The 20,332-nt window shown below is 46.2% G+C and overlaps 1 protein-coding gene across 1 annotated transcript in view; it reads right to left on the reverse strand.

Moving 5' to 3' along the window:
• Window positions 1–9,230: 9,230 nt before the first annotated feature.
• Window positions 9,231–20,332, reverse strand: part of LOC119962689 (complement C1q tumor necrosis factor-related protein 3-like) — a 36,620-nt gene continuing 25,518 nt past the window's right edge. The window contains exon 6 of the mRNA XM_038790615.1: window positions 9,231–10,397. Within this exon, the coding sequence (XP_038646543.1) occupies window positions 10,238–10,397 (160 nt within the window). The 3' untranslated portion in view covers window positions 9,231–10,237. The remainder of the gene's footprint in view (window positions 10,398–20,332) is intronic.

Consider the following 20,332-nt stretch of genomic DNA (forward strand, 5'->3'; position numbering starts at 1 on the left):
TGTGTAGGTTAATAATAATAATTATCTTTATTGTCACAAGTAGACTTAAATTGCAATGAAATTACTGTGAAAAGTCCCTTATCGCCATATTCCGGCGCCTGTTCGGGTACACAGAGGGAGAGTTCAGAATGTCCAAATTAGCTAACAGCTTGTCTTTCGGGACTAGTGAGTGGAAACCGGAGCACCCGGAGGAAACACACGCAGACACAGGGAGAATGTCCACACAGAAAGTGACCCAGGTGGTAATCGAACCTGGGACCCTGGCGCTGTAAAGCCACAGTGCTAACCACTGTGCTACCGTGCTGCCGACCAGGAATTCTTTTCACCAGCTAATCCTTATTTCTACCCAGACTTACAGCACTGATCCCTTCCTTTACACCACCTCTTTTTCCCTTCTGTCTATCCATCTGAACTCCTGAGTACCCTTGGATATTCAACTCCCAGACCTGGTCTCCTTGTAACCATGTCTCAGTAATTGCCACCAGGTAATATCCCATTGTCTCTATTTACATTGTTAACTCATTAATGTTTTTCTGAATGCTACGCATATTCAGATAGAAAGCCTTTATGATCGTCCTATTAATAATTTTCTCTACTCGTGTACGATTCCCTGGTATAATATGACACTCACACGCTCTGTCCCTTCTTTTCATTATCTTGTAACAATTAGCCTATTCATTAACCTGTACATCACCTTTTCCTTACACTTTGATTTTTAAAATTTCCTTGCAACTGAAGCCCCCCTGCCCCCCACAACTATTTAGTTTAAAGACCTCTCTACAGCCCTAGTTATTCAATTTTCCAGGACACTGGTCCCAACATTTCATAGAATTTCAGAGAATTTACAGTGCAGAAGGAGGCCATTCGGACCATCGAGTCTGCACCGGCTCTTTGGAAGAGCACCCTACTCAAGCCCACACCTCCACCCTATCCCCATGATTCTAATGATCAGGAAACTTTATTCTTTGATCTTCTTCAGCACCTTCTGCTCTTCCAACAGCTGCCATTTGTATTTCCTGTGCTTCCCCTTCTCCATCAGTGGTGGTTTTTCTTCCAGGCACCAAGCCTTGCCCTCTGAAATTATTTCCCTCATCTTCTTTTTTGAGCTCCTTCCCTGCCTTTTATTTGGCAACCTTTTTTTTTCTTTTCAAGCCCTTTTCACTCTTTCCTATACATTTCCTGGTGCTCTACAGCTTTCCTCGTTTCCTCAGAATGCTCCAGATTCATCCCAGAGACATTTTAATATTTAACTGCTTATCACTAACTATTGGAAGTTTTATGAAAGGCTCCTAAGCACTCCCCTTGGGTTAGAGGATGGGTAATCTGCAAGAAGTGAATCATGATCACTTGCCAAGATGAGTACAAAATTAGCAACACGTAAGAAATTTACTACCATCCAAGCTAAGCTGTCCTCTCGATGGGAGGTTCATTCACTACCCTAAGCTAATACTGCCACCAATACCAATCTGGGAATGGGACAACTCATCGCCGCCGACTCATCGCCGCCGACTCATTGCCAGCCCAACTCATCGCCAGCCAACTCATCGCCAGCCCAACTCATCGCCAGCCCAATAAAAACAGTAGTCAACAGACTTCTTAACAGCGCTCTGGAGTGAATGGAATCTATTTAAACCAACAGACTTCTTAACAGCGCTCTGGAGTGAATGGAATCTATTTAAACAATTTAAACCTATAGAAAACAAAGGACATTTTAACATATTTTTCAGTCCACCAGGGTTATGGAACATGCGAGCGACAAATGTGAAATTGGTTAGGTTCAGATTTGGTCAGTTGACTGTTTACTGTAGGGCTCTATTGAAATAGACGCTGTTAATTGTAAGTTACTGTTTTTTGTATTGTGTTTTCCGTCCGTCTCTGGTCAAATACAATCGTTTTTATATTGGGCACTTTTTAAATAGAGTCAATTTACTGAAAAATAAACAGTCAACTGACCAAATCTGAACCTAATCAATTTCACATTTGTCGCTCGCATGTTCCATATTTTTCAGTAAATTGACTCTATTTAAAAAGTGCCCAATATAAAAACGATTGTATTTAACCAGAGACGGACGGAAAACAATACAAAAAACAGTAACTTACAATTAACAGCGTCTATTTCAATAGAGCCCTACAGTAAACAGTCAACTGACCAAATCTGAACCTAACCAATTTCACATTTGTCGCTCGCATGTTCCATAACCCTGGTGGACTGAAAAATATGTTAAAATGTCCTTTGTTTTCTATAGGTTTAAATTGTTTAAATAGATTCCATTCACTCCAGAGCGCTGTTAAGAAGTCTGTTGACTGTACTGTTTTTATTGGGCTGGCGATGAGTTGGGCTGGCGATGAGTTGGGCTGGCGATGAGTTGGCTGGCGATGAGTTGGGCTGGCGATGAGTCGGCGGCGATGAGTCGGCGGCGATGAGTTGTCCTAGACCCTACCAATCTATTGTGTTCACAGTTTGCACTGGCTATGGAATGCGTCAGCAGCTTGCCAAGTCTTCTCCAGTGGCATCTCCCCAATCTCCAACACCTAGAAGGCCAAGGCCAGCAGGTGCATGGAACACATTACCTCCAAACCTACAACATCCTGATTTGGAGATATATTACTGTCCTTGTATATTTTACTGGTCAAAATTCTAGTTCTCCTTCTGTGAATATAATAGATTAAATTTGAAATTCAAGTTAGGAACGGAGAAGCAAGAGTTAAAAGATAGTGTAAATTGGATCAACTTGAAAGGGTTGAGGAATAAATTGAAACACATGACATTCAGTCGAATTGCTTATGCATGAAAGATTGCTTCACCATTCAACAATTGCCTATGCAGAAGTTGTCAACAATTCTGTGAACCTTAGAATCAATAATTGTGAGCTCTATAATTAACACAGGTACTGATGGCAAGTTACCTCAGGAGAGATCTCTCTGAAGTATAATGTATGCTGGAATCTCTCTCATTGAGATGCTTCACTCAGTCCCTTTATGTTATTATCTGATGTGCTTGTAAAGAAATGATCCAAATGGGAAAATAGCTCTTCATGAAAGTGGTGCTTTACTTGGAAGTAAAATAAAGATGTACAGCTTGATATGTAAGACTGTTTCCATGTTTATAAATCAGTGAGAGTGCTCTTAAGCAAAATATACATACGGGGGGGGTGCCTTGTGGAGATGATATCGTGAAACTTTCCAGCAAAGAATCAATTTGGAAAAAGATGGGCTGATTATTTGGGGCTGGTTTAGCACAGTGTGCTCAATGGCTGGCTTGTAATGCAGAACAATGCCAACAGGGTAGGTTCAATTCCCGTACCGGCTCCTCGAACAGGCGCTGGAATTGTGGCGGACTACTAGGGGTTTCACAGTAACTTCATTGAAGCCTACTTGTGACAATAAGCTAATATTATTATTATTTATAAAACATTGTTGAGGAAATTGCAGATCCCTAAGTCTGGATCACCGAAATGATGGGGAGGTGGTGGCATAGTGGTATTGTCACTGGACCAGTTAACCAGAGACCCAGAGTAATGTTCTGGGGACCCAAGTTCAAATCCCGCCACTGCAGATGGTGAAATTTGAATTCAATAAAGAAAATCTGGAATTAAAAGTCTAATGATGACCATGAAACAATTGTCATAAAAAGCCATCTGGTTCACTAATGTCCTTTAGGGAAGCCGTCCTTACCTGGTCTGGCCTACATGTGACTCCAGATCCATAGCAATGTGATTGACTCTTAACTGCCCCCTCAGGGCAATTAGGGATGGACAATAAATGCTGGCACAGCCTGCAAAACCTATGTCCCATGAATGAATTTTTTAAAATTCTCCTCTGCGTACTTTTAGTTCCTTCACATCTTTTAAATTTCAGATATTTAGCCTCATCAGAATGGTTAGCACTGTTGCCTCACAACACTATGGACCTGGATTCAATTCCAGCCTTGGATTATGGTGGTTGGATGTCAATCATCTCAGCTCTGGGACATCACTGCAGGAGCTCCCTAGGGTAATGTCCAAGGCTCCACCATCTTCAGCTGCTTCATCCATGACCTCCCTTCCATCATAAGGTCAGAAGTGGGGATGTTTGCGCATGACTGCGTAATGTTCGGCACTATTCACGACTCCTCAGATAATGAAGTAGCCCATGTCCAAATGCAGCAAGTCCTGTACAATATGCCTTAGGGCACTAGCCACCACCCCACTCTCTATCCCAAATCAAGTACTCGAGATCCCTGTGATAGTTGTCACACTAAGGAACTGGAACCAGCTCAGGCCCCGCTACAATTGATGACATGACTGTTGCAGCCCCTATCTGCAGAAACCATAGATTCACCCCGGCGAAAATAGATGCCACCTACAAAACTTGGAGAAAGCACAAAGGGACAGTACATGGACAGTAGAATAGCAACCCTGGGGGAACTAACGGAGAAGCTCCAGCTTCCAAAAAGGAACAAGCTCCAGTACTTGCAGCCACCAGACTTCATCTGCAAGGATTCTGCAGCATTGCCACAGAGGGCCTCCCTTCAACAACGGGGACAGTGCGGCACATGTGCCATGTCCTGGCAGACTTGGCACCATGTGGAGGAAGAGGATAACCCGTTCCCGATGGCCATTCAAGGTCATCGCAGCCCTGAACGTCTACGGATCATTCCAGGACTTGAGCGGGGACATGTATGGCATCTCACAAGCTGCAGTCCACTAATGCACCAGTGAAGTCACGGATGCCCTGTTTGCCCGGGCAGTGAACCATTTACACTTTGATATGGACCAGTCCCAACAAGATGCCAGGGAAGCAGGATTCTCCATCATCGACGGGCCATCTGAGAGTGCCCTACATCAACAGGAAGAGGTTCCACTTGCTGAACGTCCAGCTCATGTGCAACGACCACATGAAGATCATGCAGGTGTGTGCACGCTTCCCAGGTCAGCATCCCCGAATTGTGGGGCTGGTCTCCTCGGTGGCATGACTGTGAGCTGAGTTGGGTTGGCTGCGCAGGAGCAGTTTAAGTGCTGTTCTCCCTTGTTAGCAGGGGGCTGGTGAGCCCGGTCCCGGCGAATCAGTTGGTGGGACCATCATTTGTGGCGTGAAGCCCATGGGGTTTCGTTAATGTACCAATTAAAATTCATCGCCATGACAGCCTCAAAGATTTTAGCATCGGGAAGTGAATGGCAGTCCCAGTCGTTACCACACTTGGAAATCTTTTGGTTGAATCGTGCCCATAATGTCTAAGTTGAATTTGAAGGTGTATAATCTTTACTGCTATTATTTTGGTAGAAACAACTGTATAGTCGGATCATTTGTGTGATACGTTTGTTTGTTATAAAAAGAAAATCTTTCAGTAAAAAAATTGAAAATGAATAAAAATGAATCGCAAAACGTTGGTTAGCAGGTGTAGCAGGTAATAAAGAAGGCAAATAGAATGTTGTCCTTAATTGCTAGAGGGATGGAGTTTAAAATCAGGGTGGTTATGTTGCAGCTGTATAGGGCCCTGGTGAGGTCACACCTGGAATAGTGTGTACAGTTTTGGTCTCCTTACTTGAGAAAGGATGTACTGGCACTGGAGGGTGTGCAGAGGAGATTCACTCGGTTGATTCCAGAGTTGAGAGCATTGGTTTATGAGGAGAGGCTGAATAGACTGGGTCTATACTCATTGGAATTTGGAAGAATGAGGTGGGGCTCTTATAGAAATGTATAAAATTATGAAAGGAATAAATAAGATAGAAGCAGGGAGGTTGTTTCCACTGGCGGGTGAAACTAGAACCCGGGGCCATAGCCTCAAAATAAGGGGGAGCAGATTTAGGACTGAGCTGAGGAGGAACTTCTTCACCCAAAGGGTCGTGAATCTGTGGCGTTCCCTGGCCTGTGAAGCAGTTGAGGCTACCTTGTGTAATGTTTTTAAGGCAAAGACAGATTTTTGAATAGTAAAGGAATTAAGGGCTCTGGTGAGTGGACGGGTAAGTGGAGCTGAGTCCACAAAAAGATCAGCCATGGTCTTAATAAATGGCGGAGCAGGTTTGAGGGGCCAGATGGCCTACTCCTGCTCCTAGTTCATATGTTCTTATTTTGTATTCTTCAAATATTCTTTTAAAAGTATAAAAGGGGTGCAAGAAAGAAAGAAGGGGGATATAAACCCTCAGAGTAGAAGGGCATGTTGAGAAAGTGGTTGAAAGGGCTGGTTTAACATAGGGCTAAATAGCTGGCTTTTAAAGCAGACCAGCAGCAAGGTCAATTCCCATACCAGCCTCCCTGAACAGGCGTCGGAATGTGGCGACTAGGGGCTTTTCACAGTAACTTCATTTGAAGCCGACTTGTGACAATAAGTGATTTTCATTTTCATTTAATTTCAAACCATATGGAAACCTGTGTTTTAGAATTTTGTTTTCATTATTCTTTCATGGGATGTGGCAGACTCAATTATGTCTTTCAAAGTGTGATGGACTGTGTAGGCAATGTGTGTACTTTTTAAGGTAGACCCTAATTGAAAAGGGAAAATTAGAAAGATAACGGGCCCTCTCAGTTGCTCAGGAAACTAAGATTGAAACTGAGATTGGAAACCCAAAGATCTGCCTGAAACTACTTAAAAAGAGTCATCAAAGCTCAGTGGATAATAAGTTAAGTGGTGCAGACTCTAGAGGACAGTAGCTGAGAATAAGCAAAGCTTAGTTACTTCATTTGCTTGTGCTACTCGAAGATGACATTGGTGGATCTTCAGCATCCAGAACATGGTAAGCAGAATTGATGAGGCTGTGCAGATGTATGCCATACTTGATGAAGACTGTGCCCATGAAACCCAGCTTGGTCGGTTGTGTCACAGTCAGGGAAGAAGAGGAGCTGATATTCTTTGTGAGGAAGGTGGATTTTTGAAGGACTCTAAAACTCAGAATCAATGTCAGTTAAACATGAATAAGCAGGAGAAATTTGGCTATTTTTGCAACCGAGTCCATAATGTACACATGAGAGTGGCTTCTTGCGTGCGCATCTGAACTGTGCATCTGCCTTTAGACTGTCTTTTGTCTCCTTCACGAGGGGAAATTTTGAGTAGTGATGCAAGAAATGTCAGTGTGCCTTCATTTTGACCAGAGTGAAATATATGCATGGCCAAATATACCTTTTCTAGGACCAGTAATGTTTGAAGGACTTTGTGACTGAAACTGATTACCTATCTGCTGGGTGGATTGCTGAAGCAATTCTTAAGATCCATGTTAGTTGTATCTGCCATTTGATGTGCATTTTCTTGTTTATATTTGATGCATTTCTCCTGCTTATTCATGTTTAACTGACATTGATTCTGGGTTTTAGAGTGCAGCAGGCTATCTAAGATAACATTTAGTGTTTGCTTTTTTGACTCATGCAGAGTAAAACATTTATTTTGTGTTAAACCATGGAATCTTGTGGCTTCATTGAGTCAGTAAATAACTGGGATTTCAGAATTCTACTTTTTCTTTAAAAATATATACTGTCTTATCTGAGAACATAAAATTCGGTGTTCTGTAGGATTTTGAATTCACAGACAGACACAAGTGCTGGGATTGGCTAAAGATAAGCTAGTGGGGTTTCATAGGGAACGTTCTGTGGCTTATTGGAAAGCAGAATGGCTTTGCCAATTGCTGAGACCTTCCTTGAGAGGGTGGATCTATCCCTGAGTGATTTGCAACAATTAACAAAGGCTGAATTAATGGCATTCATAGAATGACCCACTGCACTTTACAGCCAATAAAATAATTTTGAAATGTTTGCCTGGTATGGAGGGTGCTAGCTATGAAGAAAGGTTGAGTAGATTAGGATTGTTTTCGTTGGAAAGACGGAGGTTGAGGGGGGACCTGATTGAGGTCTACAAAATTATAAGCGGTATGGACAGGGTGGATAGCAACAAGCTTTTTCCAAGAGTAGGGGTGTCAATTACAAGGGGTCACGATTTCAAGGTGAGAGGGGGAAAGTTTAAGGGAGATGTGCGTGGAAAGTTTTTTACGCAGAGGGTGGTGGGTGCCTGGAATGCTTTGCCAGCGGAGGTGGTAGAGGCGGGCATGAAAGCATCATTTAAGATGCATCTGGATAGATATATGAATGGGTGGGGAACAGAGAGAAGTAGACCTTGGAAAATAGGTGACAGGTTTAAAGGATCTGGATCGGCGCAGGCTGGGAGGGACGAAGGGCCTGTTCCTGTGCTGTAATTTTCTTTGTTCTTTGTTCTAATCATTACTTTGTAATGTAGAAAATGTGGCAGCGAATTTTCTCACAGCAAGCTCTCTCAAACCACACCATATAATGACTAGGTTTTAGTGATGTTGGCTGAAGAATTATTATCGACAAGGACAGCGGGAAGAAGTTCCTTGCTCTTCTTCCAAGTATTCAAAACTTCTCTTAGATCCACTGGCGGTTGAAGATCACAGCCAGGATTTTATGGTCTCAATATGGAATGTGTCCTCCCGGCGGATGTGGCGAGCCTTGCAAATCTCCGTTCAGCTCGGTAGATCTGTAAAAACCGCCAGACAAGCGAGGCCATAAAATCCTGGCCCAGCAGGTCTCCATTTTAAGGTCTCATCTGAAAGCCGCCAACTCTGACAGTGCAACAATCCCTCAGCATTGCTCTGGCATGGCAGCCAGGAATTTGCCCTCAATAATTCGCTAATGATTCTCTGTACCTGCTGCAGTGAATGGAGATGGCTAAGCATCAAATTACCTGTCCGAGCTGGTAATGGTGGTAAGGCGGACTCACAATTGTGAATCCTGTCCCAAGGCTGCAAAGGGTCACCTGATTATACCGAGGTATTTAAGATGGGGCAGCAGGGTAGCATGGTGGTTAGCATAAATGCTTCACAGCTCCAGGGTCCCAGGTTCGATTCCCGGCTGGGTCACTGTCTGTGTGGAGTCTGCACGTCCTCCCCCTGTGTGCGTGGGTTTCCTCCGGGTGCTCCGGTTTCCTCTCACAGTCCAAAGATGTGCGGGTTAGGTGGATTGGCCATGCTAAATTGCCCGTAGTGTCCTAATAAAAGTAAGGTTAAGAGGGGGGGTTGTTGGGTTACGGGTATGGGGTGGATACGTGGGTTTGAGTAGGGTGATCATGGCTCGGCACAACATTGAGGGCCGAAGGGCCTGTTCTGTGCTGTACTGTTCTATGTTCTATGTTCTATGCAAGTAAACAAAGTTAGACCAAAATAAAATGAGGTCAGATATACAATAAAGAAAACACACCAACTAACATATCAGTATAACCACTCATAATAAGTCAAGGATCAATGACATCATGTATATAGATTTATTTGCTGGCATTGTACAATCTTAATCACAAAATATGTTTACCCTGGAACTTTATTCACATGTCTGCTTTCCACATGTCAATTAGAATGTAATAATACGCTTTTGATTTTTAAAAAATTATTCCTGAAATTATCATCTCTTTAGATACAAACTTGCCATAAAGTGTCTGAATTTACTAAAACATTTAACGTTACTTAAAATTTCTACTGGAATTAAATGTTTTAACGCCATGTATTTAGCTATGTGTTATTGCTAATGTGTGTATTTTTAATGATTAATTACTGTAGGACCCAACTTTTCACTTCTTAGACAGCACAAAAATAGATTTGTGTATGGACATATCCAACTTGTGCCCGTGCCCAAAATTATAATCTTGTTTGTCGCTAGGAGCCAAAGTTCATATGCAAATTTGTTATGCCACACACTCTTGCACCGCCGTTGTGAACTGTGCACGGAGATGGCAGTCAAATAATATTCATGTGTTTCTCCCAGGTTTTGTCCACCTTCCATCTTACAAAACATTAGGACGAGCTGGGCAACTAACCGACTGGGCTATTGGCTATTTTTGCACCTGAGTCCATAATGTACACATGAGAGTGGCTTCTTGCGCGTGCATCTAAATTGTGCATCTGCTTTTAGACTGTCTTTTTTCTCCTTCACGAAGGGAAATTTTGAGTAGTGATGCAAGAAATGTCAGTGTGCCTTCATTTTGACCGGAGTGAAATTTATACATGGACCAAATATACCTTTTCTCGTACCAGTAATCAGAGATAGGGATGGAGGAGGGCAGCAATATAATGAAAATACTTGAAATCATTGGTACAAAGTCAAACTCAGAAGGAAGAAATGGGCTTTTTATGTTTTCATGCATCTTCTCTCATTACTCTGAAAAACCTATGGGACGAAGGGTTAATTTGATCAGAACGTTTAATTATATTCTCATTATGGTGCATGTAATATTATTAAGAGACAACATTAATAATCAAGGTTCTTAGTGATCCTCAAAAAGGAGAAAGCCAGAAAATGTACAGTATCTTTGGTGGTCGCCATGCAAAGCTCCGTTTCCCATCCGCAGCCAAACTTCATCCCCTGTTTCAAGCTTAAGCACTCCACTGTTTCCTGAAGTGTCATGTTTGCCCTTGGATTCAGAACTGGAAGGGGACAAAAAAAAAAAATCAAACATGTCATATTTTTCTTAAGAGGTGGCCTCAATCATCCATGCGATTTGTTAAAATGACAAAACAGAAAAATAATTATGATCAAGCAACATTTTTTAAATATTAATTGATTTAAAGATGTATAGGATGTTAGCATAAATGGGGAAACTAGTTTGGATGAAATACTAAAACACAGCCCTAGAACTTGGGTCATTTGACATTTCATGTCACAGGATTGCAGAGAGGCTGGGAAACATTCGGGACGATAGAGCACCAGAGGCACAATCACAGCAGGTGGCATTTGTGACTTTGATGACATAGCAACAGACTTTGGAGAGAAAATCATGGAAGAACAGAGAGATCGAGGATGAATTCTTTTGAGACAGTATTTGGGTGAAGAGAACTGTTTACCTTATAAGAAAAAATAATGGCTGGGATTCTGCAGCCGTTTGTTGGCAGTGGGATTCTCTGATCCTGCTGGCAGTACACCCCTCTGCGTTTCCCAGCGGCGTGTGTTGGCATCAATGGGAAACTCCATTGACTGCGGCGGGACCAGAGGATCCCGCTGTTAGGGAATGGCGAAACGCCTTCCGCTGCTGAGAAACGTGTGGCTGGGAGGCTGGAGAATCCCACCCAAGACATCGTGGGCGCGATTCTCCGCCCCCCACGACGGGTCGGAGAATAGCGGGAGGGCCTTCCCGACATTTTTCCCGACCTCCCGCTATTCTCCCCCCCCCCCCCCACGGCCGCCCCACGACACGAATCGCTGCTCGCCGTTTTTTTACGGCGAGCAGCGATTCTCCCCTATCGGATGGGCCGATTTCCCAGGCCTTTACGGCCGTTTTCACGAATTTAAACACACCTGCTCTCACAGTCGTGAAAACGGCCGCAAAGTACCGTTCTGCACAACCATGCCACCGATTGGCACGGCCGCACCACGGCCGTGCCAAGGGTGGCATGGGCCCGCGATCGGTGCCGATTCCCGCGCACTCTTTGTCCCTCCGCCGCCCCGCAGGATCAGTCTGCGGGGCAGCTGAGGGGCATGATGGACCGCGCATGCGCGGATTTGATGCATATGCGCGATGACGTCATCCGCGCATGCGCGGGTTGGAGCCGTCCACCCCGCACATGCGCGGCTGACGTCATCGTGCGTGTCGGCCGCCGTGAGTCTTGGCGGCCGGGTTTAGCGAATGTTCGCTAAGCCCGCGCTGCCATTCTTCCCGGGGCCGCGATGCTAGCCCCGACCGGGGGGGGGGGGGTGAATCGGGTCCCGGGAGGGGGCGCGGAGGCTGCCGTGAAACACGGCCGGTTTCACGGCAGCCTTTACGACTCTCCGCATTTGCGGAGAATCGCGCCCATTGTAGCAACTTTCATGACCTTAGAAAGACATAACAATGAGAACTTAACTGAATAAGTTAAAAAAACATGGAAATTGACAACAGAAGCAGCAATTCAGACAGCAAAAGAAAGATTATGGTCGTAATTCAGCGGACTCAAGTTAATGCCCGCAGAACGGTGGGTTTAGAGGGAATGTTTATGTGGATTCTCCGATTTTGCAAGTCTGTCTGCAGGATCCGTCTGGTCTTACAACCAAAAAGTCGGCGCCGCCCCTGCACCATCAGCCGCGCCGCGTAAAGCGCCCGGCTTTACCTACCGATACTGACGCAGAATAGCCGGGTCCGTGGCCGCGCATGCGCACGACGGCGGTCAGTGGAGGCCGCACCGTACAACATGGTGCCGGCCGTGCATGGACCCGGCCTGCCAAAACCTGCCCCCCGTAACCTCCTTCGCCATGTCCGCACCACCCCACACCAATCTCCCAGTCCCCATTGAAGCCCCCCCTGCCATCGGAACGGCTCCCCCCGCCTGACTGTGGGGGCGCTGGACACAGTCCGCAGCCGCCACTCCAAGGTCACGAATAGTGAGAGGACATGTGTCCCACACCGTCAGGAAGTCGGCCCATCTGGGGCAGAGCATCGGGGAGTGCCTGAGTTGACATCCTGAGGCCATTCCAATAGCGTGCAGCATACGCCTCGTGTACGCCGTTTTTGAGGGGACGGAGCATCGGGAAAACGGCACCAGCCCCAATTTTGGCATAAAAGTGCAATCTCCGGCCAATCGCCAAACACGATTTTGGCATTGCCAATGAGAGAATCCTGCCCACCTTTCTTTTGGCCTCGGTATGGAAAACCCCATCGAGGCCAATCTTTAAAATCATTTCCTGCACTGCAAGCTCAGCTGATCAGTGCAGGAAGACTACTTGCTGAGCAGGGCCCCATTTTAAAGGCATCTCCAATCTTTCGACCCCCTTGATCCCAACAGCTGCTTCAGGAACCCCACTTCACCCAACCTACCTTTTCAGGGCCTTCGAAACCCCCCCCCCCCCCCCCCCCCCCCCCCCCCACTTCACCCCACCTCTTATGGGAAAGTCCACCCCAGGTTCAACCACTGATACATGAAACCTAGTATACATGGGCATTGCCAGTCTGGAACCCTGGAAGTGTTCCTGCCAGCCTAACACTGCCTCCCAGGCACGCTGACAGTGCCAAGGTTCCCAAGTGCAAGGGAAGTGCCAGGGTACCACCCGGCCTCCACCCGGGGGCCTCAACTCCCCAGTGAGACCTTCTGTGGTACATCACGACTGGTTCTCAATTTAACGAACCAGTACTAAACTGCTCCTGGATGAATGCTCACGAAGCCGGTGAATCCCGAGCCCCGGGTGAATTATGCGAGGGCCTATGTAAATGAGCCAAATGATTCATTTAAATATGCACGCTCGGATCTCGCCCAGCAAGAGTGAGATTCAGGTTGCAATGCGCCACAAAATTCCATAGAATCTTGTGAGATGTTCTGAGTGTCCCATTCTTGATGAAGGGCTCTTGGGAGATTCAACAACCTTGTCCCGACATCGGGTCAGGGAGCCAGTAGTAATGAACTGCCCGTGCCAGTTACAGGGTACCTGTTACTGCGGTTCCTGTTAATGTTGGAAGCATCTCAGACTACAGAATTACACCACTTTACAAGGATTAGAAAAAATCCTCAAAGACTCGATTTATAATTGTCTAACTCATGTGCATAATGTTAGAATTCAGGACTGAGTAACTTAATTATTGTTGATTGCATAAAGGAGTTAAAGGGGAGGGATGTGGTGATTTGTGGGGATTGTCCCTTTAAGGACAACACATCAGAACAGGGTCACCTGGCTTGGGGATGAATTGGGACTGAGAGTGAATAATCACCTCAGGGAGTGAGGTCCACTCTTAGGCCGAAGTCATCTAGAAGACATGTGGGGGATTGGGGGACTGGTGGGTATATTTTGTGTTTCTAATAAAGTCTGAGAATATGCATCATTACAACTATAAACCCCCCAAAGGGACTTATTAAACAATAAATGTAAATCTGAATAGAAGCATTGAGAGATTTACAGTTGCAACAAGATTGACTATCATAAGATAGAAAGTAGAAAACAGAAGCATCTAGTGTGGTAAACGTTAATGTGAACTAGACAAAGATACAGCTCTCTAAACATTAATCCTTATGTGACAACTGTATTTTGTCTTGATAATTTACCTCCATATGATCGCTACATGAATTGGAACAAAAAAAAAGTACTTTACAAAATATGACAGGGGAAAAAAAATTACTGAGTCTTTTAAATTCAAGAAGCACAGCCACTCAAATGTAGATATAAGAAAAAAGATACTACACGTCAGGTGCGATGGAAGTTAACAAGGTTAACAGTGAATTTAAGATGAAACTAAAATAACAGAAAAGTAACAAGATTAGCAGGAGTCTAGAGACATTGAGGTGCGAATGGCCATACCAGAAACATTATTTACCAGAGAGCAGTGGGGCTATACAAATGGTAACTTCTAAATGTAAGGAATTTGAGCGAGGTAGACAGAAGTATCCACAAAGGGGAATATTAAAGAGATTGAACAGTGCAACTGCTAGCAGTCTCATTGGGGAGGGAGGCTAGTTCTCCATCCAACAGCCAGACAGGCCAGTTCCAACTGCAATCTGAGCCATGAAGGCCTGTTCCAGCTTACATTTGGAGCCACTGGAGTTTGCAGATATTCTTCTCGAAAAGACGCAGAGGAGACGTTTTCCTACACTTAGTCACCTATGCGGTATTGTGTGGTAACTATCAACTGGATTTGACCTACAGAAATGCTTGGGCAAAGGGGTGTCTCAAGTGAGTTCAGGGAACATGAGCATATTCCTGGAACAAGAGGTAATTTCAGATAATGAAATGAAAATCGCTTATTGTCACGAGTAGGCTTCAACGAAGTTACTGTGAAAAGCCCCTAGTCGCCACATTCCGGCGCCTGTCCGGGGAGGCTGGTACGGGAATCGAACCGTGCTGCTGGCCTGCTTGGTCTGCTTTAAAAGCCAGCGATTTAGCCGAGTGAGCTAAACCAGCCCCGATAATACAGCGTGTTTAGTTATTCATATACTTAAGTGTCATAGTGTATATTAGTCTTTCATCATGTGTTTTTCTTTTACTTTGATAAATATTCTTTATTAATTTTTACATAGTGGCTGGACTGGTACTCGCTGGGTTGTATGTAGCTCTTCAAAATATTTCGAAGGAAAATAGACCATTATGAACCGATTTTTCAAGTTATCCTTCGGTCTTGTGAGATGCTCTTGCAGGCAACATCGGTGGGGTTCTTAACATCCAAGATACTTGCATTGGAGTCGAATAGATTAGCCATTTACTGAACAACTATGAGGTAGTTATGTATCAAAATGAGATGTGTGATTTTCTGGAACTGAACTTAGTTTTTGATCCTATAAAAGAAAAAGGCCAATGCTATGATACTCCATACACAAATATGCTTCCTTCTTATCAAACATTGTTCTGTGCATTATTTTCCATGTGTCAGCTTAGTGGCAACTGTGGTGATCCTCGCCTGAGTCACCAGGGGGCAGCGCGGGGACACCCATAAAAGGAACGCCGAAGGCCCGCCTCCGCCACTTGAAACCGGAGGGGTTGGAGTGGGAAGAGGTGCAAGAAACTGAAGGGTGCTAGTCTGTTTGGGGCCTAGTTGCAGAACATTGAAGAGCAGCCTTTTCTCAAGTGTAATCTGTAATTTATTGTGGGACACAATAAATCATCCTTAACCTAAAGACGACTTCGAGCATTCTTTCAAGAAGCATAACATGGTACAGGAGTGGATTCTCTGAACAGAGGGAACCAGCGCTACCAGCAAGACAAAGAAAGAAAAAGACAGCAGACAAAGAAGAAGCACCAGCAACAGGCAGGCCACCAGACTTTGCAGCCTCTCAACTTCAGACGACTTTCTGCAACAATGGAACACACGGTACTTCCAGCGCCAATGAGAGCTACAGGTAATTTAAATTATAATTGGAAAATGTTCAAACAACAATTTGAAATGTACTTGTTAGCTCAGGACTTACATACAGCCACCGATGGAAAGAAAATTGCACTTTTAATCACATCGTGTGGCCAGCAACTGGTAGACACATATAACTCGTTCACATATGCGGATACTGAAGACAAAACTAAGTTTCAAGTGATAATGGCAAAATTGGATGAACACTATAAGTCTCAATCCAATGAAATCATTGAAAGATTCACCCTCCGTCACAGACTCCAAAAACAAGGGGAGACTATCACCCACTTGGTCACAGAGTTACGCTTGCTGGCACAAGGCTGCAACTTTGGTGATTTAACAAACTCACTCATCAGAGATCAGCTAATCTATGGTCTTGCTGACAAAAAACTAAGAGACTCACTATTACTGCAAAACGATTTAACACTAAAAACTACCATAGAAAAATGCTTGTTACAGGAGCAGAAAATGCAGCTGGTACAGGAGCTATTTGAAAAACATTCCTTACAAAACATCCACCACGAGGACGATATAAAGATGGTGAATTCCCCTCACAGGTCGTCTCTTCCGTTTTCCAGGCCGTCTCTTCCGTTCTCTGGCCCGTCTGCGCATGCGCACCGTCCTGAAAGACGCGATCCCGGAAGTGATCGGTCCGCGCATGCGCACTACTCGCAATACCGGCCCTGGTCTGAAAACCGCAATGCGCATGCGCGAACCCAGCATACACATGACGTCATGACGTGTCATTACTGCGGCTCCTCCCACTTAAAAGGGCAATGTCCTGCCCAAGGAAAAAGGTGCAGAAAGTGTTCAAAAATGAATCACTTCGCCTCCCAATGTCAATCCACAGCTAAATTTCACTCGTCCACTCAACGGCATGGCAACCTGAAAGTCCGCACAGTTGATGTCACGAACACTCAGGCTCCCGACGACAATTTTTCCGACCATGAAGAATTCAACTCCTGGGAGCACACGTACAGCATTGGCATTATTAATGCCACAGCGGGACCACAGGAGCTGACGACACAACCTCGACACGTGCATGCCATCAACTCTGCAAGTGAATGGACTGCCACGGTGCACGTACAGGACTTCCCCATCACGTTCAAACTGGACACGGGAGCCTCAGCAAACTTGCTAACGAGCAAAGATCTCGCATCGGTCCCAGGGACGCACGAGGTGTTACCTGCAGCATGCAAGCTCACTGACTACAACGGCAACCCGATCATCTCCAAGGGATCCTGCCACCTACAAGTTGCCAACAAAACTGTCGTAACAGGCCTACGCTTTGAGATTGTGGAAGACAACAGGTCCTCGCTGCTCGGCGCTCAAGCCTGCAAGGATTTGCAGCTCATTCAGCGGATTTTCATGCACACGGCTGCATCATCACGCATTTACGAGGACATACAGCTGCTACTCACCGACTACCCCGACGTTTTCTCGGGCATGGGTACACTGCCCTACACGTACAGAATCTTGCTCAAAGAGACAGCCATACCGGTTGTTCATGCCCCACGGAGGGTCCCGGCTCCATTGCGGGACAAGCTAAAAGCCGAACTTCAGCGTCTCCAGACTCAAGGCGTCATCTCAAGAGTCACACAGCCGACTGACTGGGTCAGCTCGCTGGTGTGCGTCAAGAAGCCGTCTGGTGAACTTCGGATCTGTCTAGATCCCAAAGACCTGAATAAGAACATTCGCAGGGAACACTACCCGATCCCCAAGCGCGAGGAAATCACGAGCGAAATGGCAAAAGCTCGCATCTTCACCAAGCTTGATGCCTCACAGGGTTTCTGGCAAATGCAGCTCGATGAGTCCAGCCGCCTGCTATGCACCTTCAACACGCCGTTTGGAAGGTACTGCTATAATCGGATGCCCTTCGGCATTATATCTGCATCCAAAATATTCCACAGAATCATGGAGCAGATGGTAGAAGGCATCGAAGGCGTACGTGTCTATGTGGATGACATCATCATATGGTCGGCGACGGAGAAAGACCATATTGCGAGGGTGAAGCAAGTCTTCCAGAGGATACACCACTTTGGACTCAAGCTCAACCGGGCCAAGTGCACTTTCGCACAGTCCTCTCTGACATTCCTGGGCGACACAATCTCAGAGCACGGGGTGAAGCCGGACGCTGAGAAGATCGCTGCAATTCAGAGCATGCAGCGACCACAGGACAAGAAAGCGGTTCTAAGGTTCCTGGGATTCGTCAACTTCCTTGGTAAATTCATACCCAACCTGGCAGCACGGACAAAGGCGTTGAGGAACGTGACAAGGAAGGACACGGAGTTTGCCTGGACCCAGGCTCACCAGGCTGAATGGGATGATCTAAGATACCAGCTGATGGCAGCTCCAACGCTTGCATTTTTTGACCCGGTGAAACCTACCAAGATCTCCACTGACGCCAGTCAACATGGGATTGGTGCTGTGCTACTGCAACAGGATGACCAGTTGGACTGGGTTCCAGTGGCTTACGCTTCACGGGCGATGACCGCCACAGAGTGCAGGTATGCACAGATAGAAAAGGAGTGCCTAGGGCTAATAACAGGAGTGACCAAATTCCACCACTATGTGTACGGTCTCCCCACTTTCATCGTGGAAACGGATCATAGGCCGCTGGTCAATATCATTGACAAGGACCTCAATGATATGACGCCGCGCCTACAGCGCATGATGATGAAGTTGCGCAGGTACGACTTCACGCTGGTCTACACCCCTGGCAAGGACCTTGTGATAGCTGACACGTTATCACGAGCCATGGACGCTGACAACCCGCCACTGGCGTCCATCAATGATGTGGAAGCTCATGCACAGTGGTGCAAGGAGACGCTCCCGGCAACGGACGAGAAGCTGCAGCAAATTCGTCAGGCGACACAGGAGGACGCCACCCTCCTTCAAGTCCTACACAACCTGCAGCATGGCTGGCCAAAGGGGCGGTGCCCACAGTTCCAGAATGTCAAGACTGAACTATCCGTGGTCGATGGCATTATACTGCGGAACGACAGGATCGTCATTCCAATGGCTCTCCGGGCGGACATCCTCCACAGGATTCACGAAGGGCACCTTGGTGCCGAAAAATGCAAAAGGAGAGCGCGCCAATCTGTTTACTGGCCAGGGATTAACGAGGACATCACCAACATGGTGCTCTCCTGTGACACGTGCCAAAGACATCGACCGGCACAATGTAAGGAGCCACTGCAGCAGCATGAGATGGCCACGTCACCATGGGACAAAGTGGGCATTGATTTGTTCCACTCCATGGGCCGCAACTATGTCCTGATCATTGACTACTTTTCCAACTTCCCGGAAGTCCTGCAACTCCCGGATCTCACAGCAGCAGCCGTCATCAAGGCCTGCAAAGAAACTTTCTCCAGGCATGGCATCCCACGGACGGTCATGTCCGACAATGGTCCTTGTTTTGCCAGCTGGGAGTGGACGGACTTCGCCAAGATTTACAATTTCCAGCACATAACGTCGAGTCCCCACTTTCCGCAATCGAATGGCAGGGTGGAGAAAGGTGTCCACATAGTCAAGCAACTCATCAGCAAGGCTGCGGACTCAAAATCTGACGTACACTTGGCCCTCCTATCGTACCGTTCGTCACCTTTGAGCTCGGGACTATCACCAGCTCAGATGCTTTTCAACAGGGATGTGCGGACAACTTTACCAGCGCTACACTTCACCAATCCTGATCACTCGCCTGTCCTGGATCAAATGCGTCAACAGCGCCAAGCGCAAAAGCAGCACTATGACAAGCAGGCCAAGGTACTGCCACCGTTGGCCATCGGCGACACAGTGAGGCTGCGAAACCCAGCTGGGGGTTGGTCCAAAATGGCGGTGGTCCTCCGCCTAACATCGCCACGGTCCTACGTCGTGCAGTCGGATGATGGAACAATGGTTCGACAAAATCGGCGAGACCTTCTGAAGGTCACACCTCGTCCACGGGTCCTTCCGACACTCGATCTGCAGGACACACTGGATCCACAGGACACGGTCATACATCTTCCTGACACCCCAGCAGCAGATGTCCGCACGGACACAAACGACCCTGGATCTCCAAGCCCACTCAGGAGGTCTACACGGATCAGACGTGCACCTGACCGTCTGAACCTGTGAACATGGACTGACAAATGCATCGCCCTGCCCTGTTCTGTGTATATATATATATAAACCTAACTCTTTACCTTTGTGTTTTACTACAGCTCTGCAACTACGAAAAAAAAAAAAAAAAAAAGTGAAGAAGGGGGATGTGGTGATCCTCGCCTGAGTCACCAGGGGGCAGCGCGGGGACACCCATAAAAGGAACGCCGAAGGCCCGCCTCCGCCACTTGAAACCGGAGGGGTTGGAGTGGGAAGAGGTGCAAGAAACTGAAGGGTGCTAGTCTGTTTGGGGCCTAGTTGCAGAACATTGAAGAGCAGCCTTTTCTCAAGTGTAATCTGTAATTTATTGTGGGACACAATAAATCATCCTTAACCTAAAGACGACTTCGAGCATTCTTTCAAGAAGCATAACAGCAACCACAGATTTTGGGAAGAGAACAGAGTTAAGTTGTCTACCATTAACATCTC

This window comes from Scyliorhinus canicula, chromosome 3 (assembly GCF_902713615.1).
Source record: "Scyliorhinus canicula chromosome 3, sScyCan1.1, whole genome shotgun sequence".
Taxonomy (NCBI): domain Eukaryota; kingdom Metazoa; phylum Chordata; class Chondrichthyes; order Carcharhiniformes; family Scyliorhinidae; genus Scyliorhinus; species Scyliorhinus canicula.